The sequence below is a fragment of the Psittacula echo genome (genome assembly GCF_963264785.1).
Source record: "Psittacula echo genome assembly, chromosome: 9".
Lineage (NCBI taxonomy): Eukaryota > Metazoa > Chordata > Aves > Psittaciformes > Psittacidae > Psittacula > Psittacula echo.
In genome coordinates this window covers 1,665,251-1,692,462 of record NC_137745.1, presented here as the reverse complement: position 1 = coordinate 1,692,462, position 27,212 = coordinate 1,665,251, and the positions used below count along the sequence as shown (strand labels likewise).

At 48.3% G+C, this 27,212-nt stretch overlaps 1 protein-coding gene across 8 annotated transcripts in view; it reads left to right on the top strand.

Annotated features, from left to right (window-relative positions):
* The window catches only part of CADPS (calcium dependent secretion activator), a gene marked incomplete at its 5' end in the record, with an annotated part of 213,435 nt that extends 195,072 nt beyond the window's left edge, over positions 1 to 18,363 (top strand). For all 8 annotated transcript variants that reach the window (XM_080625195.1, XM_080625194.1, XM_080625193.1 and 5 more), the window contains 2 exons: positions 15,231 to 15,335; positions 17,030 to 18,363. In XM_080625195.1, the coding sequence (XP_080481321.1) occupies positions 15,231 to 15,335; positions 17,030 to 17,209 (285 nt within the window). In that variant the 3' untranslated portion in view covers positions 17,210 to 18,363. The remainder of the gene's footprint in view (positions 1 to 15,230; positions 15,336 to 17,029) is intronic.
* Between the last annotated feature and the right edge of the window lie 8,849 nt (positions 18,364 to 27,212).

The window sequence follows — 27,212 nt, the reverse complement described above, 5'->3', positions numbered from 1 at the left end:
GCTCTTTGTTTTCAGATGATTATTGTAACATTTCCCTGTGGTCTGTGTGCTAATCCTCTTAATTCTGCAAATTAGTCAAGTCCAACCCCCCTCCTCCCCGAAATAGAGTCGTCTCCATTTTGAAAATCTGTATTCTTGGGATCATTGAAGGAACAGATTGATCGTGGAGTTCTGCTGGTAATCAAAACCTAACTAGCTTTTTGGCAGTGCTGTTTACTGCAGAGTAACATGACTTATTTACTTGGCCTGGCTCACTAATTTGGTAACATTTAAAGCTAAAACACTGTAATACGGCCCATTGGTAGAGAGCAGTGGTAACAGAAGAGTTTCAGAATAGCATCATAGCATCCCCTCCATGCGTTCCTGCGCATGGCTGAGTGCTTTGGGATTTAAACTGCTGTGATACTTCACACACAATGCAGAAGGATCACAAACTGCGTGTAGTGCCTGATAGAAAGCATGATTTCATCACTTTTTCCCTGGAAAGGGGGCAGAGTTGACATGCAGAATGTGACTGTTTATAGGAACGATGCGGCAGAGGCAAGCGTGTGTTATCTTAAACATGGGAAAGTATCTCCAGTATGATCTTGAGTCTTCAGACAAATCCTGCAAAATTCAGGTCCCCTTTGGCTCGGGACACTCAGAATTTCATAGGATTGGAGTTTATATGTCTGTAATATTTGTCTGAAGGCAGTGGGAGGTACACTTGTAAGAGTTGTCCGCTTTGGTGGATGTTATTTATACATGTGTGTGTGTGTGTGTATCTTTACACACGCCCTTAGATGCTCACAGTATAGGCTTCAACCCATCAGAACATATGTGATCCAGAAAGCCTATGATTGACTAGTAGCTATTGCGAGTGCCAACCTTTCTTCCTCATAAATTGGTAAACACTAATGTAAAACATAGTGATAATGTTTCCTCCCCAGCCGCAGGCGAGTAGCACGTACACAAAAGGCTACTGAGCATCGAGTGAGCTCCCCGAAATCCTGTGAATTCCAGCATCCTGATGCAGTCCCTTAAATAGCGCAGATGGCATTTTTCTCTCTGATGATTAATTCAATATCTTACTGGGGGAAAAAAAAAAACCAACAAAAACATGCTTTTGATATGAGAGATCAAAACACCCCGAGAGGCTCCGAAGATTGCAAAGACCTAAAAAAATCAATTTAGCTTTTTCCTCCTTGTACTTCTTGAAGACACCAGCCTGAGTAGAAGATAAGGATTTAAACCAGATGTGCTTAGTGCGAGTTCATCTGCTTAAATCTGGCAGTCTCTGAGATCAGTGATTAAAAAGCCATCTCGAACTTTGATGAAATCCACCGCAATGGTAATACTGTGCCTCTGATCGCTTTCTTATGGGCCTCATGTCTGCCTAAACCGGACATAGAAAACATTTCACTGGAGATGATACATGGATTATATGGGTCAATTATACACTTAATCTGCCTTCTGGGGATTAAATGTGCATAGATTGACCCTGCGTATTTGGCTTGTCCTTGGCAGTTATCAGATCAGGAAGGTTGCCTTTACCAAGAAGTCTGGTAAGAACTTAATCACACAGTGATACAGCCCGTGGGGTGGCAGGAGCCACGGTGCTCTTTGCAGAAGGCAGTTTTACCACTTCACTGTCACTCTGTATGTTTGGCTTCCTCCAAGGTCTGTGTCACAGCCGGGATACCAGACGGAGTATTTTCTCCTGAAACAGTATTTTCTCTCCTCTGTTCCTCTCTGCAGATGGAGGAGGATTTTTTGTCTTGATGGCAGGGAGGGCAACAGGGCAGACGGGGGCTCTGCTCTGCCCTGTGCCGTCAGTGCAGAGGGACCAGTCCAGACCCTCTCCCAGCAGTAACGGAGAAGCCATGGATCAACTGCTGAGGATCCAGCATCTCCTTCCCATCACCCTCAGACAGGCACAAGCCCTTGGCTGAGGCTGTAGCGCCAGGTCCTGTCCCTCCAGCTCAGCTCAGTGGGATTTTAGGAAGCCCCAGCCATATCCCAAGGCTGATGTTACAAGTAGTGGATTTTCATTTCCTTTCCCCAGCCAGGAGCCCAGCAGGAATGCCAGGAAACAGCCAGGACTGCCCCTGTATTTCCAAAGGCAGCTGCTCTTGCTGGTAACTGACTTCTGAATATCAGAGATACGGAGTAATAAGGATGAAGGGCACTGTGTGAGTCTCAGACTTCAGCAAAATCCTTATGCAAGGGTACAAAATCCTTATACAAGGTTCCTTACACAGGAACCTGACTGAGCACTTCTCACTAGTTACTGGAGGATCCACGGGCAGCTCAGCATATATTTCAGGATGATTTGGAGCCCGATACCACACCTGAGTATACAGAAAAGTGACAGAACACAGACTGACAGCTAGATCAGCTAATTCAGCAGGTCCTCTGCAGACACTTAGGCATTAGCTTATCCTTAAAATCAAAGCTTTTCCTTTCCGTGGGGTTACCCACTTGAATTTTGGCAGCTCCTCCAAGGCGTGCTTGCAGGATCATGGCATTTCTTACTGGAGTGTAAGCCTTGCACGGCACAATCAAATGCCAAAAGAAAGCCCTTCTCACCCTCCCTTCTCCTTCCCCTCCTCAAACGCAAAAGCCTGGTCGTGAGTCAGTGGAGCTACTCACTGTGAGTTAGAATTACTCACAGGAGGACGGGTTGCAGGATCAGGGGAAGAGCGGATATCAGACTGCGCGCCGGGCTCCCATCTCATAGCTGCTCGCAGCCACACTCACTGCTTTCTCTTAGACAGACAACAACCTGTTTCCCTCCTACGCAGCTAGACTGCTCATTAGGGCACTAACTCTCTCCCACTCCCATCCTGAGATGGCCTCCACTGAGCTATTTCTTCTGCCTTGTTTTTTGCCTTCCCCCCCCCCCTCCGCCTTTCCCTGTGAGTTGTAAATTGAAGGCAATGAGGCAGATTGATCTGCAGGAAGTGCAGCTTGCTTTTCCCTCCCTATGCACCTTTAGGGGAGCTGGAGCTGCTGCAGATGCTGCTGCAGCCCTTGGCTGGCTCAGCAAGACTCAGACCCAGAGTCAGCCCCACTGCAGAGACTTTTGCTGCAGAAAACAATACCATTGTGATGGCAAATATTTAGGAAAGGATAAATTCTCTTCGTCCTGAGGGGGCACAACATGCCCCATCCTTCTGCAGCCTCTTTTCCTTCTCACGTACCCTCTCAGAGCTTCATGAGAGCAGCCTTCATCCTTTTATACTCCCATACGTGAGCTTCGCATGGCAGCAAGCATGCACTCGGGCATGGCCTCCTGCCTTCCCCTTAGCAAGGCTTCTTTCCTCAAGTGCTCATTTAAGTAGGCTCCATTTAATTTATTTTAGGTAGAGTCTTAATAAAATAAGTCCTAGATCTGTCACTGGAATTTACATCCTCATGAGAGGGGTTTTTTTCCCTCCTAAATGTCTTTATCGGAACAGCTTTTCGTGTTCCAGTAGACATTTGGTTGAAGACAGTTAATTTGATTTCTTTTCCAGAGGAGATTTTCCATTAATCATTCTAAGAAGGCAGACTGATTGCTCTGTTACGTTAAGGTCAGCACAGGCTTGCTAGCATCATCCGCACAGTGCTTTTGAGCGTCAGAGATTTATGTTTCAGGGCCAGTGCTGAGTGAAAGATCATTTATTTCATGGTAGATGTGAGCAGCCAAGGTAGGTTTAGGGGAAGAGGTGCCATCTCGCTATGTAGCAGTGATCCTTGATCCAGAGCGAGCCTTTTTCCAAGCAGCCTCCCTGCTCCCTGGCCAGGAGCCGTCTGTGCACATTTATAACCGCGTACAAGTTAATAGTATGCTTTGAGCTGAAGGTGCCTTCAGCTAATAGGAGCTCCGGCCTTGTGGGTTGTCAGGAAGGAGAGCCTGAAGGCGCTGGTGTTCCCAATAAACCCCTTCCCACGTGAGCGTGGGGTGCGAGGAGCGTGGGAAGGGCTGGGATGTCCAGGTGCACGCAGATGGGCCGAGCCTCCGCTGCCGGCAGCTTTGCTCCCTCCCTCGGGGCTGTGCAAAGGGCCTTTGCCCAAAGAAACTCAGGGTGGCACAGGGGTGAGCCAACGGCTCCCGCACGCACAATGCCCAATTGTCTGATTTCCAGCAGCGCCTTCAATCCCTCTTTTCCTTTCCTCCCGCTGCAACCCAGCCCCACACAATCGCTGCCGCTGCCCGCGCCAGCCAGCGGTGCGTGCGAGATTAGCTGTCCCAGGTCACTTCATTCCTCTTGATCTGCAGCTCTTGCCTTTCCCGGTGCTCCTTTAAGCCTTGCCCTGGATGTATGATATCAGCATTCAAATATGCTTAGCAGGACTCAGGCAGGGAGTGTATTGTCTCCAGTGTGTAACCCCAGGAATGATCCCAGGGAAGCTTCTCCCTCCTGCGCTCAGGACCAAGATCCCTGGGCAGCCTGTAGCTACTGTCTTGGAATCTGGAGGCTGTAAAGGAGGCAGCTAAAGTTTATTGAGTCCCGCTTCACGGCAGCTTTCAGTTCAATTGATAACAAGTATAATTAAAGTATTCCGTAGCATGCATTACTGTATTGCATCTTATTGAGCAACTCTGCATCCAGTTATACTGCCTGCTTTGCACTAACAGGGTCCTGGAACTGGGACAGAAGAATGGCAGCACATTGTGTGGATATTGTGTTTTACTAAGCTGCTTTACATAGAAACTCAGATTTTAACATGTCAACTTCATTTCTGTTTTGAAAAGTGGAAATAAGCAGAGAATATTTTATACGTTAAAAAAAGTATTTGAGAATAAGCATCCACACAGCAGTGGTTTTGTGTGTGCGTGTGTGTGCGCGTGCCTTTACAGTTTCTTATTGCAGAAGCTCTTTTATTTAGGAAAACTGAGGCCTTCAAAATCCTGCACAGCAATGGTTTTTGGGGGGGGATGTTATTTGAGTTGTAAGGAAGTGCCGTGTGCTTTGCTGAGCTGTACCTTTGTGGGAGAGAGCTAACCTGATGCTGTTCCCAAGGCCCCATGAGAGCTCGGTCCTCCATGTGCAGGTACATGGGATGCCTCTGAAGGCAGGGTCTGCCAGCTCAGGACCTATCGCCTGAAAGGCAGGTTTATAATGCAGTGCCTGAGGATTGGGGCTGTCCTGCATCAGAGAGGAAAGGAGGCACCACTTGAGACAGCCAGCCTGCAAACCTGCAGGTTTAAGCATGAGGTATCCCTGGTTTGAGGATGTTGTGAATGAGAGAGAAGTTAAAGGTGCTGCCAGGTCTAGTGTCAGCAGGCTTCCTTCACGGATCACTGTGAGCATTGGCTACCACATACCCCCTGCACACTGCTGTAGGTAAATAGTTGTTTCCGTGCAGGTCTCCTTGGAGTTCTCTGTGCTGCCCTGACCAGCCTGTTGCTCTCCTCAAAGCATGCAGGTGGGCTCTATTCAGAGATGGTCAGTGGACTGGTGTAGGTGTTTGCTCACAGCAAACCCCAGCGTGCTGAGACCAGGGCACCCCTGGCTATAGGAGGAGGTGAGCCAACATTGCGGTAGCTCTTTTAGTGAGGGGAGGAAGCTCAGGGAGTCATCAGCATGTCCTGCCTGTGGCCCACCACTTCTGCCAGGGATGTGAGTTGCAGCTGCACAGAGCCCTATAGATGTGATTTTGTGCAGCACTGAAAGCGGGCAGCGTTAGAGATGGTCGTCTTGGGCATGTGTGTATTTGCTGGGGACCTTGGCCCCCATTGACGTATGATGTTGATCCTCCTTTTCCTCCCTGGAAAGGAATAAAAGTGTTTTGGGTTTACAGCGGAGAGAAATTTGCAAGACCTTGCGAAGCAGCAGGTTTGGGGGGGCTGTTTGACAGCTCCCAGGAAGCGCTGTGCACTTTGCTGAGCTCTATCTACAGCAAAGGGGAGAGGGAAGATTTGCAGCGAGGAAGGTGCGGGATGAGTTGTGCCCCTTTGGCAAGCAGGGCATTTGTGCAATCCCACCAGCACATGGAAAATGAGCCCTCAAGGAGTCCTCTGCCTCCCTCCCATCAACACCTGTGGCACCAACCCCATCAGGTCCAGCTTCAAGCCAATTAAGGGTGAAGCACCAGCCTGAGCACACCTTGTTGCTGAGATCCCCAAACAGTGGGTGATCACAGGTACCATATGTACTGCAAAGAGCGTGTGGCACTTCAGTGTGCCTGCGTTTCGGCTTTCATTCTGAATTCCCTGTTCGAAGGCAGAGCTCTTGGGCGATTCAAAGTTATTTTGTGCTTTATTTTTGGGGAAGGGAAAGGAGGGGGGTGGAAAAAGAAAGATAATGTAATTCGGTGATGCCATTTGCATCCTAGACAGATGATGAGGCGCTCTGGCTAGCAGCTTGACCCAATTAGCAATGCTGGGACCTGACTTTATTAAATAATAATACAAAGTATTTTAATATTGAGCCCCTGTGACTTTGTAACTTGCTTGTACAGCTACGTTGTCAATGTGAATGAAATCTCATAGATAAGGAATATGAAATAGAGTAAAAGGCATCCAGAAATCACGGCACTGGGGTGAATGTTGACGAACACGCTGTGTGTACTTGCAGTGATTGCGCTATAGGGATACAAAAGAATTCCAGGAAAAAGAAAACGTGCAGCTATTTATTTCAGTAATAGCTCGGTGTGAGTGTGACCTGGGAGGCTCCAGACAGATCCATGAGGGTCTGATAGAATAAAGTTATTAATTTTATTCAAAAAAAAAAAAAAAAACCTGAGGTGTTGGGGGATTTTTATTAAACTGTTAGTGCTTTACTTGAGCTCTAAAATTTAATGTAGAGTTTAATAGAGAGGTTTAATTCAGAAAATGAGGGTCATGCTGCCCTTTGCCAGCACGGCTGATGCAGGGTTTGCTCTTACAGGCGAGTTGCAAGTGTAGAGTCCGGAGTTTGGCAGAGTTCATGTATCCCAAACACTTCCGACGTGTTTCTGAGCATGCCAAGCCAAAGACCCTGCAAAGAAGTTAAATGAGCACAGTGTGGTCTGTTAGCAAAACTTAGCTTTATTTTTTGAGGGAGAAGATACTTTCCAAAGTGCGCGAATTTGGATGGGAATTACCTTTCTAATAGCAAACCGAGGGCTGCCCATAGCCTTCTGGGTGCGTTGCTGTTGTGTGCTCTGTTAAAGCTACACTGAAAACCCTCCTTTTGATGTCAACTTTTGCATACCTAACGAGAGTAGACACACTTAAAGAATTATGTGCAATAGAAAAGCTACCTAATGACCAGACACTTATTATCTGGTGTGTGGCAGCGTAGCAGGACGATAACTATTTATTTACCCTTTGCGGATAATGTTCTGTTATTTTCTAGGCTTTGGCAATAGCAAGAGAGCATCTGATATATACAATATTGGTGGGTATCCAATTGTCTGTGAACATCCCAAGTTTTGAAACACGGTCGTGAGAGAGGAATATAAGCTTAAGCTTGAAAGGCTAAAAAGCAGAAAGCCCCACACGTAAATGCTATTATGTACTTAATGAGGCAGGGTTTAAGAGAAAAAGAAAAAAAATCAGCCACACAAGTTGGTTTTATCAAAGAAAATGTATAAATAACAACCAGTGATTCAAACCACCTCACAAAGGGAAAAGCAGGGACGGGAAGCTAGCACTTCACTTGTGGCATTCAGATAATAGTATTTACTACACTAATCTTTGGGGCTTAGCAATTGACAATCAATATATTATTATCAACAAGCGTTAAGGCAAACAAAAAGCTTCCATTTCTTTTTTTTAACCGCCTTCCCCTAAGTCCTTTAAATTTAATTAAAACCGGACAGCTCTCCCTCCAGTCCGAATTAGAGTTAAAATCATATTAAATATTTGTTCTAGGGGGAAAACAAAAGGGTCCGTTTGGGCTACCCCCTTTGGCTGCTGCTTTTCTATTTCTTCCCCCCCCACCACCTTTTTTTCCCCCTTACACACACAGAGGGGGGAGACAAAAAATAAAGCAGCCACTCAAAGTTAAAATAAAGTCTCTCTCCCTCCCTCCCCGTCTCCCAAGACTACTGTCTATAACATGTTGTTCCTTATAGAAAGTGGGATATGGTGGCATTTGCTTGATTAACTTGCTCGACAAAAGTGACAGCTGCTGTGGGTGCATGTAGCTAAGCTGCACAGCGCAGTTCCGCCTTTGTACATCTGTCAGCAAAAAAGGAGGAATAAAGAGTGAAAAGAGACAAATTGGTCCCAAAAGGCAATCCATTCAACTCAGGAGGTTTGCTCTATTCAAGCACTCGCTGGGAATCTCAAGTGCTAGGTAGCTTATTCAATTTCATTCATTCTTTAGAATGAGCCCACAAGTGTTTAATTTCTTATTCTGTTGAATAAAAAGGGGGAGCTTTCTTTTTATTTTTTTTTTCTCTTTTTATTGGAAGCTTTAATTGTAAGACTAGCTGATCAATGCCTGTGATATTAACTCATTGCTTATTTTCTGGTTAGCTGTGTGCTCTTGGCTCCTCCGCAGCCGCTAAACTTCATTTCTCTAATGCGGGCAATATCACACCAATGTCTCTGCTCCTGGAAAACCCAGGAGCTCACACGCACATGATACTCGGTCCCCCGAGCCTTGGCCCCTGCCGGGATTGGGGGAATGAGTGAAATCCTTGGCAGGTGTAAATCGAAAGAGTCCCTGGGTTATTATTGATGCCACCCGTGGCTGCAGCCGGGACACGGCCGAGCCAGATGCTCTTTGCCTGTGGGGCTGAGCCTGCACTGGAGGAGGTTTTGTAGCTCCAAATGCTGAGCCTTTTGGATGGCTCTTCTGGTGCCCCAGCCAGCGGCAGAGCAAAGGGGAGCCCATGCACAGGGCACCGTGGAGCGATACCTGGCACAGAGGATGCGTTTTGTTGAGTAGTGGGAAGAAAAGTTGAGCACGTTGGATGGGCATTGCTGCAGGGGCAGGTCTCCGCTCGCCATCCAGCAGACATATGCTTGCAGGGCAGAGATGTGCCTCTTCCTTCTTCATCGTGTGGCAGAAGGTCTGTCCCCATCTCTTCATTGACACTGGGACCAGCCACTTGTGTGCCTGAGGGACCATGGCTCTTTGCCCACCACATCCTCCTCTGGGGCCACCACTATGTATCTTAACTCAAGAGCTTCAGACACTTGTGTCACCTGTGTCACCCTGTCCCTGCGCTTCTCCTGCTTTCCTGTGGATCAGCCTGGGGCATGGCACGTCTTCTCCTGCAGCAACACAACACGCAGAACACAGCCAGGGACAAACATAGCCGGGACTCAGCTGTAGCAGCCAAGCCAAGACCTCACTGGTGGTGACTGGTAGCAGGGCAAGAAGCACACTTCATCCCACCACCGCTCTCATCCACATCCAGCATCCCAGCTGAGCTGGCCTTCGGAGGCTCTCAGACTGGGTTCACCTCTCCTGCAGTGAACATTCAGGCCTGCTGGGAACAGTTCTCGTTGTTTTGAAAGAAAAAAGTAGGACATTACGTTGGCCATGAGGCTCTTGCTTATTGCTTATTGCCTTTACCAAGTTTTTATAATTGCAATGACTGCCTGGAATCGCCAGTGAAACAAACACTGAGGGAAGGTAGAAAGGATCTCTTTGGTGGCCACAGAAGATTGGAGGAACCAGAATGATCTGGATCTTTGGGTTGCAGGCTTGCAGCCACCTTCATGCGTACAAACGCAACTGCATGTGCATGCAGGGCATACCGTGAGCAAGGGCACAGTCCCTTGGGCAGGCAGACTTCACCCGAAGAGCTCCTGCTCCTGTTCACCGAGCAAGTCTTCACACAGCACTGGCAGATGTGCTCATGGAGCTGGCCCCCAGGAAGCACGGTGCCGAGCTGCTGTGACTGCATCCCTACCTTCCCTACGGAGACAGCGCCTGCCAAAGGGAGGTGGCTGCGTGGATCCATGTGACAACGCCGAATTCCCAATTCGGGATGGGGATGGGCATGGCTCTGTCGGCTGTCACATAGAGTCAGCAGTTGTAAAGCAGCACAGCCCTGCTGTGCGGTCCCCAGCTGAGCCTGTGGCACATCGGAAGGGGACGCAGACACCAGATACAAAATGTTGGTGATTTGTTTAACTCCGTTTTGGTTCTTTTTCCCAGCTGATCGAGTCACTTTGAGGGAGGGGACTGTTGCCTCAGGGCAGTTCTGTTTTCCTTTGGGAAATAAGACTCATAGCCTTATTCCTCCCTCCGTTCCCCCCACTGTGTCCCCTCTGGGATGCTGCAAAGGCAGCCGCCTCACCTTTGGAACACCTTGGATTCCAGGGTTCATTTCAAAGCTGCCTTTCAGCATTTCAAACCAAGTCCATGTCCCGGACAAAGGGAGGGAGCCAGCCGGCATCCGGAGCCTCCTTGTGCATGTGTGTCACAGTTTTAAATAGATTTGCCCTGCTTGGATTGGTTCATGTTGGAAAGCGAGTACTGAAATGAGAGGTCATAGGGGAGAGTTACTATGGTAATTGAGTAGTATCACCAGTAGTTTTGCTCTTATGAGCATTAAAGCACGTAATAATAGACAAACAACAGTGGTTAAAGCAAGCAGGTAGGATTACTATGTTCTTTTGTCAGAAGTATATAATGTCTTGTAGTCAGTTTTAAAGACTTCTCAACCCCCAAATCCACCCAACAGTCACCTGCTGAGTAATTTTGTATGCCTAATCTCTAGCCCTTAACTACAAGCTTTCTGCTAATTTGAGGCAAATGGGTATTTTTGACACTAAATAGGGCAGTAAAGAATCCCTGACCTAGAAAAGCTCCATTCCAAGGCACTGAGAGCAGAAAAATATTCTTTCAGCATCCTTGTGAGACCTTTGGAATGACATAAAATAGCTTTGACTAAACCGTGCTGCAGCTTTCGATTAATGGTTTGCAGAAACTTGCTGAACATCCCTACTACAACTTCCCCCATAAAACTTGTCACTTCAGATTGCCATCAGCCACCACAACAATAATCATTTCATGCCTATTGCTAATTGCAAGCACAGCTGAGGCTCAGCGGGGTGCTCTTGCACAGTCCCAGGCCTTTATACCAGCCTCAATCTGTTGTATGGCACTTGTTCACACACAAAAAAACTACCAGTAAAGGCAGAAAGAGGCAGAGTCACAGGTTCCTTGTAATCCCTCTGCTACCCTGCTGACAACCCAGCCCTATAAGCATTCCTGGTTTTGTCCCACTCTTTACAAAAGCTGAAGTGACCTTAAGCTACTAGTATGTAAGCTTTTGAATGAAGAATACAGCTCCTTCAGGTGCCTTAAGAAGCAGTGTTGCATCTGGCTTACGAGATTCTGTTTGCAGCGCCCCTGGGGTGAGCTGTGGCTTCCTGTAACATGTAAAATATGAGTGTGAACTCAAGGTTCATGGCAAGGAACAGGAGGTCATGCTTCCATTCAGCTCACAGCAAAGAAGACGGGGGTTTGCAGATGTTCCTGGCTATGTGCAATGCCACCACCTCCCGGGAAGCGCAGGAACCCAGCACAGGGCTCGGGGGTTTTGATAAAATGTGCCACACTCAAGTGTGGTACTTGCAGATTTATTCATGTCAATTTTTGCAATTTATGTATTCAGAGACAAACTTGCTATTTCAGCAACTTATTGATCATGCTTTTGCATTCAAAGGAAAAGGGCGGGGGAGGACGAGGAAGCTTGTTGCTCGAGCTCGCTGGGGCGTTCGATGGGTACCCTTGGCATGCTCCAGCTCTGTTGATGCTCGTCCGGGAGCAGCCCAGCCAGCCCTCAGCCCAGCTCATCCACCCAGGCTAGCACCTGGCAGTGAGGGTCACTGTGAAAGACAGAATGGGAACAGGGAAACTAACCTGAAAGAGGGATTAAATTCCTGGCTGTGCAAATACGGTACCTACTTGCTGTTACTGTGCTGGGATAACACCCAAAGAGCCTCTGTATTTCCCCTGCTGTGAGCCAGGTCACACCGTGTAACAAACAGCAGGGGCTGCAGCATCCCTCTGTGGGAGCCCTGATCCCTTCCCTGCTGATGTCCCAGTGGGTGTGTGGCACCCACCAGGATGCACCTTCCACAGCCATTCCTCACCCTGTGCCCCAGACTGGCTGTGAATTGCCCTTGGGGTGATGGGTAGGTATGCCAGGCAGCATCAGTAACGTGTGTGCGCAGCAGTGCATTTTATGTGGAGTTGAGGTCCGTGAGCTTGGCAGCATCTGCTTGCTCTTTACAACCAGGTCGTAAAGGAGGAGTTTCAGTAAATACATTCCTTCCTTACTTTGGTGTGCCCAGGGCACAGCACTGGGGCTGCAGAATGTGACGGAAACGTGTTGCAGCCCCATGGCAAGGCCCCAGTGTTCAGTGCTGGGTCTGCCCCCCCACGGCAGAGCCCCCCCATGGAGCGGGGTCCCACCAGGACAGGACGACGCTGCGCTCTTTTGTCTGAAGTGATCACGTTTCTGGTTGGGAGCATTTGGCTTTGTTGTTGTTTTTTTAATAATATAATCATATGCAAATGTTATCTTCTTTGGTAGGTTAGTCATGAATCAGAGGGCTTGTGTGTCTTATAGCACATCAACACTAGTGGTAGCTAAAGGGAACATTTAATTTATGGGCTAACTTATTTTTATGAATATGCAGGGCTTAAATTCAGCAGTTGGTGTGTGCTCTATGAAGTGACGTGACGGTTTTGTGTATCAAGATCAATGAATTAGACTTTGTCTTTTTTCCCTCATAAAGCAGAAAGTCTTTGGAGTCACTCGGCTTTGAGGAAGAGAGCTCCTTTCATTGCAGCTGAGCAATGTGCCTGGCTGAGCCCTCGTCAGCCGGGGTTCAAGAGGAGAGGGGTGTCATTCAGATTGGGATTCAGCTCGGAGGAGTTGGTGTCTCCCCGACTCTCTGCGTGTTGGAGTGTCTATAGAAACACAGGGAAATGTTTTGTTTTGCTTCATCTGAAGGTCTTGCAGCAGCAAAGTGACCCTGCTGATAGCCTGCAGGCAGAGGGTATAGCTTGTTTTGGAGCCATACAGCCACATAGGTGTGTGTGTGGCATGGGGCAAACGGAAATGGCAGGACCTCATCTCCTTTAGGGGTAACAGAAACACCCAGCAGATTGCTGTATGGAAGAGGCAGCAGTGGAAGGGAGATGGCGTGCGTGTCTAACACACGGGCACTTGCTCCTCTATAGTTTGAGTTAAAGAAGTGGTGGAAGGAGGCGTTTGGTGACCTGGGCATCCATGTGCCAGCGCAGCCCAGGGTCACAGCTAACGTCACCTGAGGGCGAGACTCCTTTAAGCTGGTTGTGGGAAGTTAACATTACAAACGTCAATGATTCCTCTCTGGTTTGCCCCCCGCTGCCTCCCAGCATGTCAAGGGAGCCCAGTGACAGCAGTCACTGTCTGAGGGTGCTTCCCGCTTCGATGGCAGGACCTCAGGTGACAGCTCTGAGTATCAGAGCCTGACTTCTGTGACACAGAAAAGCTCCTGCTTGCCTGTCTCCACTAGTTTCATTCGGGCTCCTAGCTCGTGCCAAGTCTCTGTCCTAGAAATGAAGGGCCTTGTGCACAAGTTGCACAAGGTGTAAGCACTGAGCAAGAGGTCACCACGTGCCATTTCTTTGGTGTCTTTCCCTTTATTTCCTCCGTTTTATTAAGACCTGGTGTAGAAATAGAAGTACAAGAACATCTTCATTGAAGTGAGGGGAAAACCCTTCCCCGTGCACAGAGACTAACTGAGCTGTGTGCTCCTCATGGAGGGCAGCAATGCCTGAGTGCTTGACCATACGGTTCAATAACATGTGCTGAGCCCACACTGTTGTGGTGCTGGGCTGGTTTAGCACGAACTCATTTGTGTGCTTTAGTGAGCCTTGTGCAAGCTCTTGGGTGCTCCAGGACATCAGTGCCAGCTCAGGGTACTGGAGCCACATGCCCTGCAGTGCCATCAGCACACTGCTCGCAGGCAGTTCACATGTTGAAGGGTGGAAGGAAACAAGTTTCTGGCCTCAGTTTAGCAATTACAGCTAAATTACAGTTTGTCTCCATTACAATTTGTAATTTTACATTTGTCTCTAATTACAGTTGTCTCCATTCACCTGCAGCACTGGCAGCTTCAGAAATTAGAGGGAAGAGGGCATATTTCTGTGTCAGAGACCCCCACTCGAAGGTGCAGTGGAGGCTGTTAGCCTAACATAAGGATTAGGCTAGCTGGGAGAGAGCTGCATTTCAGACTAACTCAATCAGGACTTCTATAAACTGGTCCAGTGATTCTTTCACCTTTAACTAGTTCTAGATCACTTGCAGCGGCAAGGTTTTAGCCTCACTGGGAGTAAAAGCTGCATTTCAGACTAACCCGGATGCTGCTCCATCCGTATTTATATGAACTGGTCCAGCGTTCTGGGTATAGTGTATCTCTGGGTTCGTTGCAGCCGCTCTGCAGCGCAGGTTTTGACCTGTGTGTGTAAGAGAAGGGTGTTCCTGTGCACACAGAGGTGCAATGGGTATTTTCTGTATGCACACCACTTTGTCTCCAAACCCTTGCGCTGAGGTTTTGTGATCCTCGCCCCCCCGCTCCTCTCCTTGCTTCTCCTCCTCTCGAGGTCTCGCTGCTCGTCGGCGTGGCGTCAGACGTGCCGTGGCAGCCCTGCGTGAGCGGGGCGCTGATCCGCAGCCCACCGCAGGCATGCTGCACCGCGGGGCTGGCAGGCTGAGCCATGCAGCTGCAAGCCTCTTTCACAGGCGTTTCAGGCCCTGGAGGGGTCTCTGTGAGTTCAGCAGCTTGAAGCAAGCTCGGTTCTTTGCTGCTTTGCCATCCTTCATATCGGTGAGGGCGAAACCAAAGCATTTCCATGGGAAGGTTTAAACCAGCATCCTCACACCTTGCCCCACAGCAGCCTCCCCTCCGCTCGCCGTCAGGCTCACACCGTGGCTGCTTATGTGGTTCCATTTCAAGATGGTAAGTAGCTTGAGTGTGGGTCTGACACACTTCAAAGCAGTACTGTGCCCTCAGTGGGGAGGGGAACGGGTTAAACACCACTGCCTGCAAGTCCTGTCAATGGCAAAATGAGATTGCAAAAGCCTTGCAGTGTTGCTGGTGGCTGTTACCCCTCATAATAAGTTTGTTGGTATCAAGATTGAAAAGCTTGTGCATGGAAATGCTGTGTAAAAGCAGGTGCCTGTCTGCCCCTCTAAGTCTGCCTTACCCCATGAGCGGTGCCTTAACAAGACGGCGGGTGCTGCCGGCACGCCGGGCTCGGGCACAAGCACACAGCCCTAGTGTGGTTGCTGGAGAAGTCCTGTCTCTCTTGCAGCAATGGTACACCAGCTCGATGAATGTTGTCTGCACCTGGCTGACAGACCGCATGGACCTGCAGCTTCACATCTACCAGCTGAAAACTCTCATTAGGATAGTAAAGGTAATTAGCACGAGTGGTTTTAATACACCTTGCTGTCAGAAGGAGAGTGTGTGTATGCCTGCATGTGTGCAGCATGGTCTGTTAGTAAACTATCACTAGCAAACAAATGAAGCCATTCACTGAAGTTCTTCAAAATTAAGAGAGAATCATAGAATCATATAATAGTTAGGGTTGGAAAGGACCTTAAGATACCTGTGTGTATGGCATGTAGCCAAGGATAGACAGGGACTTGAAATGCATATAGATGCAAAATACAGGTGTGCAAGTAAGAACTAAACTGTTTCCATGAAAAAAAAAAAAGGAAACTATTGCTATTTGACCCTACCTGTACCAAAATCAGCCTTTTTGTGGGCAAACTTGTGGCTCACACCAATGAACTCCAGTGTTAAAATGGGTTAAATCAAACCCGAAGTTTTTAACGCTGTTTTACTAAGCCCAGCCCTGGCTCGTGATTATTGTCAGAATGCAAATGCGGATTGGTCTCGGAGCTAACTGAAGTTGTTTCTTTTACAATGGGTGTATATAATCAACTCTAAGAGATCACAAAGGTGAGAGAACATACTGTGAAAGTAACATTCTTTTTCCTTGAGTGCACGTGTATGTGTATATGTGTGCGTGCGTGCCTTGGACTAATGATAATTATTTCAGTGTGAAATCACAGTGGTTTACATGAAATAATAAGATCACAGAAGGGGGTAAATATATTTTTGATCATTTTAGGCTCTATCTAATGCTTTTTGGTCTAGTATTTTATAATGTTTATGGTCTTGTGTGCAGTGAACACATTGAAGGCATGAATAAATTAAAACTGAAATGTATTAAATGTGCTTTTCATAACTGCAAACAACAGGCACAGACAAATTATTTCTACTCGTCGCTAGCTGAGGGAAGCTTTCTTCCTTGTGCTTTATTTATACCAATATTACATTCAGAAGCAGCTACAACAAATCCAAGGCCTTTCTGAAATAGCAGAACAGTAAATAGCTTCCATGGAGAGCACAGAGCAGAGCTAAATGAGGTTTATCTCACAGAGTCAAGAAGTTCTTACGCAGAAATTCAAATGAAAGAAACTAATTGCGGTAACAAAGGAAGCAGAGCTAACCACGGAAATGTAACTCCAGTTGCAGACTTAGGTGAAGACAGGGAGATTTAAGAAACACATGCCGTGTGCTTATGTTTATACATCAACAGTTTTCTCCAGTATCCTGGACTTACTTTATTTAATCCCAATACTGCAAAACTGATTGTTTAATATGGAACATTCCAGGGATGTGTAATCACGTCTGCGGTTACGGACAATAAGTATTCTGCTGCCTGACCTTACAGGCAGGACGAAAGCATGCAGAAGCAAGGGAAGTTAGTTAGAGAAGGGCCCTTATCTGTTGATGACTTTTAAGACCCCAATCTACCATAGGAAAGCACCCCAGTACATCCCTGCTTGAGTCTCACAGAGTTGCAAAGCCATCATCTGTTGCCCAATGGACCTTTACTATGGTAAAGCAGTAGCCAGCAGAAATGCCCCCCTCAGCCTCTGCACTACCTGGGGCAATGCAAAATGCCTCCAGGGCTGGGGTTTGCCTGGCATCCCATCCTTTTCCATTAGTGGCCCCAACCCTGTGGCGAAGCGGGGTAGCTGGTGTTCTCCCTGACCTCTGAGCTATCTCCTCTTTCCTCTGTGCCTCTTCCCACTGTAGAAGACGTACCGGGATTTCCGATTGCAAGGCGTGCTGGACTCCACCTTGAACAGCAAAACCTACGAGACCATCCGGAACCGGCTGACTGTAGAGGAGGCCACGGCATCGGTCAGCGAAGGCGGAGGGCTCCAGGGCATCACCATGAAGGACAGCGATGAGGAAGATGAAGAGGACGACTAGGGATGCTGGCCCGGAGGACCAGCTGGAGGTCGCCTGGTATCCGTGCATGTACCTCGTCTGTAACTCAGCCTCATTAGGAATTTTTCTGTCAGCTCTAAATGCCCATGAGAAGTTTACCAATACAAATGCCATGTTAGCTGTGTGGTAATAAGATTAGCACCTCTCTTTGATTCATCGGTTTCCTGAGTTCATATCTATATGTTCATAAGCAATATGGAGCACCGTTGTTTAATACTGTTAATGGAAAAAAAAAAAACTACATAGAAAACATGCTAGGTGTGTCCCTGTTATAATTAAACAATGCTTCATTAATGTACTGTATATACATTGATGGTAAATTGTTGTGAAGATGAGTGACTCGAGTCCTTTCATTTCTTTGTTTCTCTTCTGTGGATGCCAACTGCTTAAAATTAATTAAAAAAAAAAAAAAAAGAGGAAAAAACCAGCTTTGTTTTTAAAAGAAGAACAAGGCAATTACAAATGATATTTTTTTGTTCTCTCTGTTCATTTACAAACCAGAAAACAAACAAACCCAGACAGCATTTGAATCATTCCGCATCCCTGTTAATGTACCAGGCTCTTCCCTTCAATATGCAGTTAACTCCATAGAGGCTACATCCCAAAGGGTTAGTCATTCTAATTGCCACACCAGATTAATACTATCATGGATATATCATGCCACATTACAAGTCCAAAGCAGTTGTTTTATGTTGACGTTTGCTCCTCTGAATGTTACATTTTTGTTTCAAATCTCCAATAACTGTGGATGTACAAAGACAACTTTAATTACAATCTTAGACTATACAAATGTGTTTATAATAATATATTGACTATTTATTTCAGTAGATTGTAACCATAATTTACAATCCCTCTGTATCACACTGGTTTTTATATATGTCATGTACATTGCATTTTGACCAGTAACTGCATGTCCATCCGTCCCTCCGGAGCTTTTACTTTCTGTGTAAAATAGTGATTCATCTTGCTTTTTTTGCCTTATACAAGCCGACAGTTGTAAAAGTGTGAGAACTGTGGCTTCTCAATAAATAACTATTCAGATGTCCTAAGAATAAATTATGGAGTCTTTTTATGTCTGCCTTAGAAAAAAAATAAATCGATTACAAGCTCAGATGTAAGAGCCCCCACCTCTCAGAATAAAGGCATTTTCTTTTCTCATGGGTGTTTTTAGTTTATTAATATAAGAAGATGGTTTCCTGATTTGCTCCTCAAGGGCAGGGTGGGACCACACTGTCTATTCCCCAGGTACAAGGGCATTTCTGCCATCACCTCTGCAGTTGTTTCCATCATGATCTGCACTCTATGATTTGTCTCTGGACATCTAACTGATGATCTTGCCCTGGTTCGGCCCCTATTGTAGCACGGTCATCAGCCCTGCCTGACACTTACCTGCCACCAAAGGGCCTGTTTGTAGTTAAACTTCGCCCACAGCGGCAATCTGCAGGGCACATACAACCACATGGCAGACTGCTAGCTGAAATTACAAAGCAGCTTCTTTGATGGCAAGCATGTTAGTTTGGGAGTTTTCTGAGAGGTTTTGCAGTCACTCCCTCCCTCCAGCCAATTCAAACAAAAAATGACTCCTGTATCCTGGGTTTCAGCCATTGGAGAGAAGCAGAAGAGCTGATGTCCTTCACCCCCAAGCCAAGGAACCTGTTGCCCCTGCGGGGAAGAAGGACAAATGTTCTCCACACGGGTGAATGCTGGAAAAGCATCCTGCCTGCACAAACCTGTCTGACATAATGAGCCACTAAACTAAACCATCTTCCAGTGCCCAAGAGCCATGAGACGCTCCCCGCACATATGTGTCTAGCAAAACCGGCTCAGGTGCCTCTGCAGGTCTTTCACTGGGGTGCATACAAAACCCATCTATATCTCAACATCATTATGTCTGAAGCCTTCACTCACTCCCTGATGCCCTCACAGGACTTGCTTGACAAAAAACAAGTCTCATGAGACATAAAGCAAGAAACAAACTGCAAGCATGACCTGGTCCCTTCTTTCTAAGTGGCTGAGACCCACTTGAGACCCATACACATACTGACACACACATGTGCTCTCTTCATCCTCCCCCTCAGCTGTCCCAGATAGTTATATGAAGGGTAACAGCTCAAAAGGAGGTACTGGGAAAGCCTTACCTGGGCTGGTCACCAGGCTGGTAGCTAAAAGCACTGCAGGAGACCCAAATTTGTAGCTCTTCTCCCAGCCAGGCAGAGCTAAGCTGGAGAAACAGCTTGATTCTGCTCTGGAAATGGCTCCCTTTTTTTTTTTTTCCACCATGAAATATTTATTGGATAAAAACACAGCCCACTTCCACCTGCCACCTTTCAAAATAGTGAGCCCTGCTCAGTTTTTTGAATGAAAGAGTGTGGGCGCAGCCTTCAGATGTTCCTTGGCTCTGCTTCACTAACACACATAGGTGCCTCCCTGAAACGGCGGTGATGGACACCCTCGTCTGAGTTTCTCTCTCATTAGCGATGGCCCTATAGCCTGTGACAGCTTTTCGCATGCCCTCAATCCCCAATAAAGCACTTTACAGACTTCATAACAACCCTCAGGACATGTCAGGCTTGACCACACGTTGAAAACAAGGAAGCATTAGCCAGCTTACTCCTTTTAAGGAGTTTGAACCCAAATTGATGAGCCTCAAGTTAATACTTCAGTGTGGGCGAGGAGAAGACCTCATGTATGAGCAACGCTGCAAAGCAGGATTTAACCTCACACTCCAGAGCCTGCAGCTGAGCAAAGGAGCATGTTGCACCCTGATTCCCACTGCCTTCCACCCTGCAAGATACATGGTGCTGGCATGCCGACCCTGTTCTACGTGGGTGCTGCACCATGGTACCACGAGCAGGAAGTGCCACCTTGGGTTCATCCTGCAGGAATGTTAAATCCAATTGGTTTGATTTTGTCTGAAAAACATCAATCCGGGTTTAAAGCCCTCCTGGCCACAGGCTACACCTTGGACAGCCTCCTGCAGAGCAAAGGTTACACCTCAGGCAGCATCTAGAAGGGCTCACTGATGGATGGGAGCTCTCTGGCAAACCCAGCCGAGGAACGCAAAGGTCTGCTGCTAGCTTTCCTCCAACCCATTGCTGCGATGGAACGAGCTCCAACAGTCAAAGGACTTTCTGCCAGTACAACTGCACCTAGATGAAGAATCTGCCAGTACAGTTATGTCAATCAGGTTTGGGGAAAGAGGAAAACTTCATTCTTCTGCCAGCAAAATTTTAAATGATAGATCAGGCCAAAACTTCTCTCGTATTTACAGGGAAGTCCAGCAAAAATATCCTTTTTTTGACAGACTTACTTAAAGCATGTGGCATGGAGACTGAAAATGCTATCAACTATTTGACTGACAAGTGTCAGCAGCTGTTCATCCAATTTGTTTTATATTTCAGCAACTAACAGATTCTTTCCCCTCTGCTGTAATGCATGTCTCCTGGCCCATAGGCATCTTAGAAATTGCTTTTCTGCCTCTCTAGTGACCAAAACGTCAAAAATATTAGAAGACAATTTGTGTTCAGAAGCATAAACAGGCATGCAGTAAAGCAAGGCTGATTTTGTCAGTGTTCTTTTAAAAAGACTCACAGCAAACCTAAGGCAAAAATCTCTTCTCTAAGCTCTGAAAGGAAAATCTAAAGCAAACAAAGGGACTCATAAATCAGCACAGGTTAAACTATCAACTACCGAGGCAAAAAGAAGTCATCTATTGGCCAACCAAAACACAGCTGAGCCATATGTGAACCTCTTGCAGTTTAAAGTTCACAACTCTGCACTGCCACCACCACCAGTGTTGGCACAAAAACTTGCTCCATGGTGTGATGCAGCAGAGCCATGGCTGCATCAAGCTGAGTCCAGACAGGAGTCCTTTCAGCCACTCACCAAACCCAACCTTCTTCACCTTGGGTCTAGCAACGCTTTCAGAACCTCTTTGATCCCTAACTGCATATAATATAAGTTACAATTACTGCAGTTGCCCCCCATTCCGAACTTGCTGGACTAAAAAGCCTCTGTGATGCCTCTCAAAGGTGAGCTGAGTCTGGCGGCATTTCCTTTATCCAAGCCCATTTAGGCTCCTTGAGCTAAAAAACCTGAAGTGATATTTTCCTTAGCCTTTCTAAAAGCTACATATTCCATTTCAAGTTGTAAATCTGCATTTGTTGTAACTATGCAAAATATGGGAGGAAAAAAAGTGCAGAGATTATATGCAATCTGCCAGCAGAGTTGTGTGCCATGAGGAAAATGCCTCGCAGGTCAAAACAAAGAAAAACACTGAGCAACAAATTAGTTGCAGGCAGTAGCTAATATGGAGATCAAAAGATTAAAATCAACATGCAACGATGAAATCACTGGAATAATAGGAGCACTTAAGAAGATTAAGTCAATAACAGAGTCCAGCAGTACAAAAATAAGACTTTGATTATACTGTAAAATTGTATATGGGGAGAGCAAAAGCAATTACAACCACGACATGCTTCACTCTCCCTGCCTTAGACCATCTTGGCTCATTTCCTATGCAAGGAATACAGTTGTTGAAATAAACAGAAATGTTATGACTCAAGTGCTCAATCCAAAAACAAACCAGGTGGTCAGATCAGATTGGGGACTGTCAAGATGGGGTCTGTAAAACGAGGACTTGTTGCAGATCCCAGAGGATACGACAGCTGGGGGGGAACAAAGGCCACACCGTTTAGGACCGCTTTCAGCAGAGAATGCTCCCCAAGCAGCTGATCTCGGGGGGCTGTCCCAGGCTGTCAGCTGGAGAGGAGAAGCATGCACTGGAAGGGAGAAAGGAAGAGAGAAACAGCTCCAAGGCTTGAAGTGAATGTGGTGGTGAACTCTGGGAACTGGGAAGGGGTGATTTTTCTAGCCAGGGAAAGCAGCAAAGATTGATGGTTTGGTTCTGCAGTGGACATCAGAGGCAGCACCCCATAGATTCTCACATAAGGGACAAGAATATGTCCCATAATCAGGTACATCAGTTCTGGGAGATCACCCATTAGCACAGCCCAACAGGGATGGGAAGGATGAGGGCAGCTAACACTCAATCACAACAGATCTACTCTTGATCAACCCAGGCTGGAAAAGATAAGCCATACTGGCCATGGCCACGGGACGCCAGCCTCATCCATAGACTATGAGGCCAAAAGCCTATAGCTCCCCAGGGATAAACGATTACTGCATTGGGGTCTTCCTCACCCAAGAGTTCTGAGACACCTTAGTGGGTCCTGCAGTCCCCTGTGTCTCGTCAGGAAGAGCCTATGCCCTGCTCCTCAAAGCCTGGGATTGTCTCTAAATCAGTTTTTCATCAGCACCACTAACTGCAGCCCCACCACCACCCCAAAATCACAAGCCAGGCTCATAAATAAATCAAATAAATAAATTATCAGCTATTTTTACAGAATTTGTGGGTGTTCTTGAACATTCAGGGAATACTTGGGTTGTGCGTTCAAGTTTTTTCTGGCAATAACAAGGTCTGGATTTTTAGTTTGGGCTCTGATTGTTGGGAGGGATTTTTAGTGGTTCTTCTACCTCGTGTCTTCTGCAGTGAAATCAGCACTTTCCCTGTGCCCAAGTGGCACAGCAGCAGGTTCACCAGTCAATCTGGGAGCCCTGCCAGGTTCTCTTCAACTTAGCCACCACCACCAGGGACAGGGATGCTGCAGCCCACCTGGTACCACGTGCTCTGGGGGAAGGAGGCAATGTGCTGCTGACCTCGCAGCCCATGGAGTCCTGCTCTGCAGCGGATGGGGACATCTGCGACAAGAGATCAAGCACAGGCAAATACGGATCTCAAACAACGCAATATGTGGCACAGGCAGAAAGACTGGTCAACGCAGAGTGGGAAGTGAGTTGAAAAGAGACAGTGGAAAGATTGGCTTTGGAAGGACTCTTACTCTATTTGAGGTATTTTTCCATTGAAAAAGTAAGTTATTTTGAAAATGCAATGGTTTTCTATCTCATTAAAGGGAGCATAATTCAAAACACGTGGAGTTTGTCCCACTTTTTTTTTTGGCCATCCTTCTTTGAGGCAAAAAAAGGGAAGGAATAGGAACACAAAACTGAAGTGGGCTTCTACTCATTCTCACTGCTTTTTGCTCCTTTTTCTGAAACGTTTGCAGTAGGAAAGTGAGAAGAAGGCCATCCCCCCATTATATTCTCCTTCTCTACTTCCTCCCACCTTTTCTCCTAAATAGAAAATAAGGGGAAAAAAAACACAAAAAAGCCCAGAAAAATTGAAAAGCTCCCACACTTTCAAAACAAAAAAGTACCACACTTCCAAACATTAGGAAGGGACATCTTTCAGCTGCAGCATTCAGAAATTAAACGCAGCATCGCTCCATCACTGCAACGCAAAGAACGACTATTTCCCACAAGAAGGATGGAGAACAGCAGCTCACCCCTTCAACAGTCTCCTGCTTGCCTTTGGGCATGATGCGGACTCTGCCAACTCCTTGATGCCTCCTGGGCCAGACCAGTCTCGCACCAGGAGCTAGACTTCACCCATGATGTCTCTCTCTCCACTCCTCACAGGCAGGCAGTGTTTTTGGGGCATAAAGCCTGGCTGGGATCGAGCCGTTAGTTACCATTCCTGTTGACAGGCAAACTAGAATAGGCTCTGGCTCACTTTCTCTGAGCTGCGGAAGGAGGAATGAGCCGGGAAAAGAGTTCATTCAATTGCTTCTGTTTGGCAGCTCTGCAGGACTCTCCGCATAGAACAGAAAGAGATGTGGCAAGTAAGGAGTTGCCATTTTTAGAATTACATAAGCCAGTTTGATTGCCATCGAGGCACTCTGTGCAGCTCCTGCCACGGTGCCCTGCCGCTTGCTCTGCAGTGGGGCTGGGTTTCAAACAGCTTTAGGAGCAGGTCAGAAACCTGCTCTTCAAATCAGGTTAAAAACGGCAGTGTTAGCCCTTCAAAGTCAGCACAGACAAGCAAGGACCCTAGGCCAGGGTGCTTCCAAAATCCCACTGACCACATTTGCTGTGGGACTCAAGCAGTGCTCCAAACCCTAGTTCCTCAGTAGTGCTTCATACGCCGAATGATATAAATTAGGACTATCTGCCCGCATAGATGCTATAATGCGTGTGCAACTCAGTGAACGGGCTGAAAACAACAGCCTGGAGGGACCCAGTGCCAAGGTGGCTTCACCATGCATTGCTCCTGCCCCATACAGTCATGGCTGTCTCCAGTGGGTGACACAGCAGCAGAGGGGGATCACGTCACCCACCCCAAGGGCCCTGCCCGTGTTGGCTGAGGTGTTGGTACTGCTCCCATTATATAACACCATGGTTTCAAAGGAGTACAGGGAAGCAGTCAAACGGGTAACAAACCCGTCTTCACCCCAGCACCAAACTGCTATCCCAGTTTCCCCATTCGTTGCTCACTGATTTGTCCAAAAAAGTGCCTCTGACCACTGCAAACTGAACTCCACCCAAACACCTTGGTGCCATTCCTGGGTTGCCCTTTAGGGCCACTAATTGCTGACCTGCACTAAGCCAGATCCAAACTCAGCACGGTGGAGCCCGAGCCTGGCCACCACCGCAGTCCAGCACTCCTCCATTGGCCCCTCCGCCGCACCTCACACCAGCTATAAAGCCACATCAGCAGCTGCTTCCCAGGCTCAAAAAGGCAGCCCCATCCTAATTGCCTGGACTGGTGGCTCACCCGGTCGTCCATCACCTCCTGCTGTTGAAAATAAATAATACTAAAAGTACTTTAAAATCACATATAAAAAGCAAAGCAGCCTAGAAATCAAAGCCACCATTTCAGAGAGATCGAAGCATAATGCTAATAACTTTCGGCAGCTTCCACTGTGGAGTTTAAGCAGCTGCCAAGTTAAATAACCAAGAGTATCCTAAGTTATCTTCCAGCGGACCATAAATGCTCAGTGCCGACTGCCCCGGCGGGGCAGCCGGGCCTGCGGGCCCCTGCGCTCCCCGCCGGGACATGGCCCAGGCGGAAGGCAGTCCCGGGGAGCCCCTCATCGGGCGGGTTTGGTTGTCGGGGGGCGGAAGGGAAAGCCCCACTGGTTTTCGATGTCAGCGGCCGGGGAGTGTTTGGGGCCGGGGCAGCGTGGCCGCAGCTAACGGGACCGGGCGCCCAGCGAGCCCTGGGATGCGCCTGGGCTATTTCGCGGGGCCGGGCGGGCACCGCAGCCGTTTATCGGGGACGCAGCGGCGCAAAAATAACCTGGGGAACGATCGCGTTTGCGTTGTGAGAGGCTTTGCGGCGAGCGACATTCCAGGGAGAAAATCCGCAAACCATTTCTCCCCGCCAAACGCCGGGTGAAGGATTAAAACCCCATGGGAAGAGGCAGAGAGCGGCACTGGGCCGGGACCCCGCAGCCCGCCCGACGTGCGGCCGCTCCTGCCCCCCAAAGCCGGGCTTAGAGCACAGAGCGGGGCTTAGGCACGGCAGGGCTGGGGCAGCTGTCCCAAAGTCAGTCATTTGTAATAGGCTTGCCGGAAGAGCAGCAGTGGAATTGATAGAGACAGCCTCCAGCTGCGCCTAAACCTGCGGCTTCAATTAAAATACAGAGCTCGGGTTTGAGCTGGGATCCCCAAGAGCTGATGCGCAGGGAGCGCGGTACCCCGGCTCCTCACCCTCCACGGGGACTTCTTCGGGCCGCGGCCCCGGGGCTGCTACACGGGGTCCCCGCCGCTCCTCACCCCCGGGAGCCCCGAGGCCTGCGGGACCCGCCGACCTGCTCGGTGAGGAGCGGGGAGCCGGCGGCTGCCGTGCCTTCGGCCGGGGAAGGGAAAGAGGGAGAGACCCGGCCCGGAGAACAGCCCGGCAAGGGGAAGCTGGCAGCGAGGTCCCGGCCCCGGCTCCGCAGCCCTCTTTTATCCTGCCCGAAATCATCTCGTTTACAGAAAATATTTGTTTGCACTATTAGTTGGTACTGGAGTTAATTACTCAACGTGTGAGCGGGGAGTAATATGGATAAAAGCAGCCCCAGTGTTTATTGTGTGGGTGAGCTGTTTGAGCGGTGCTTGAATAAACTGCAATTAGGGTTAGATAGAGATTAATTAACATGTGAGTGGCAAGGTGTAAAATAGTTCCCAACCCTCCACTCAGTATAATCTGCAGGCGAGGAAAAGAAGTTTGTGGAGGCTAATTAAATACTTTGCTAAAGCCGGCGAGCCCCGGGAGCGAGCGGAGCCCAGCCGCTGCCTGCCCCCTGCTCGCTGCCGGGCAGAGGCTCTGCTCGGCTCCCCGGGGCTTCTGCCGCAGTCCAAGCATCGGTTTGTGCCGGTGCATACGGCCCTCCGCGCTTCCATCTCACCTTCTCCCCGTTTAAAAAGCGGGACCCATCGGAGGAGAGCGGGAGGATAACAGCGAGCAGGGCTGGGGGACAACAACTCCTGATGCTCCAGATGGGAAGCGAGGCGGGGTGTCCCCCCTCACGTTCCCGAGGAGCCCCCGGGGCAGGGTGCTCCCCTCCGCCAGCCGGGGGCTGCTGCCGCCGCTTACGAAGTTTGTCTCTGGAGCGTGCTGTGGTTCGCAGGTGAAAAAGCCTGTCTGCAAACAGCCGCCGGCGAGCTGCCCCGGCGGGGAGGCGAGGGGAGGCTTGTCAGAACCCCCGAATCCCTCCAAACTTTCTTAGGGGTGCAAGGGGGGGTGGGAAAAATAATAATAAATAGATAGAGATAGATATAGGGGCCTTTTCATTGCTTTGCTTTACCTCTGGACAGGCTCAATCTAAACCCTTCGCTCCCCCGCCCCCTCCCCCGGCTAATCCTCCCCTTTATTTTAGAAACACACAAAACCAGGTTCCACGCAGCGCTATAGTGGCTACAAGTGAAAGAGAACTGAGCGCCCTGAATCGCTGGGGGGAAATTGGTCCGGCTGAATAGCCCCGGCGAGGGATGGGCGGCTAATGGGGGCCAAGGGGGGTGCTGCCGCCGCGGCCGGGCCCCCCAAACCAGGTGGACACGGGGCTTTCTCAATGCCCGCGTCCTCGCATCTGAGGGTTCT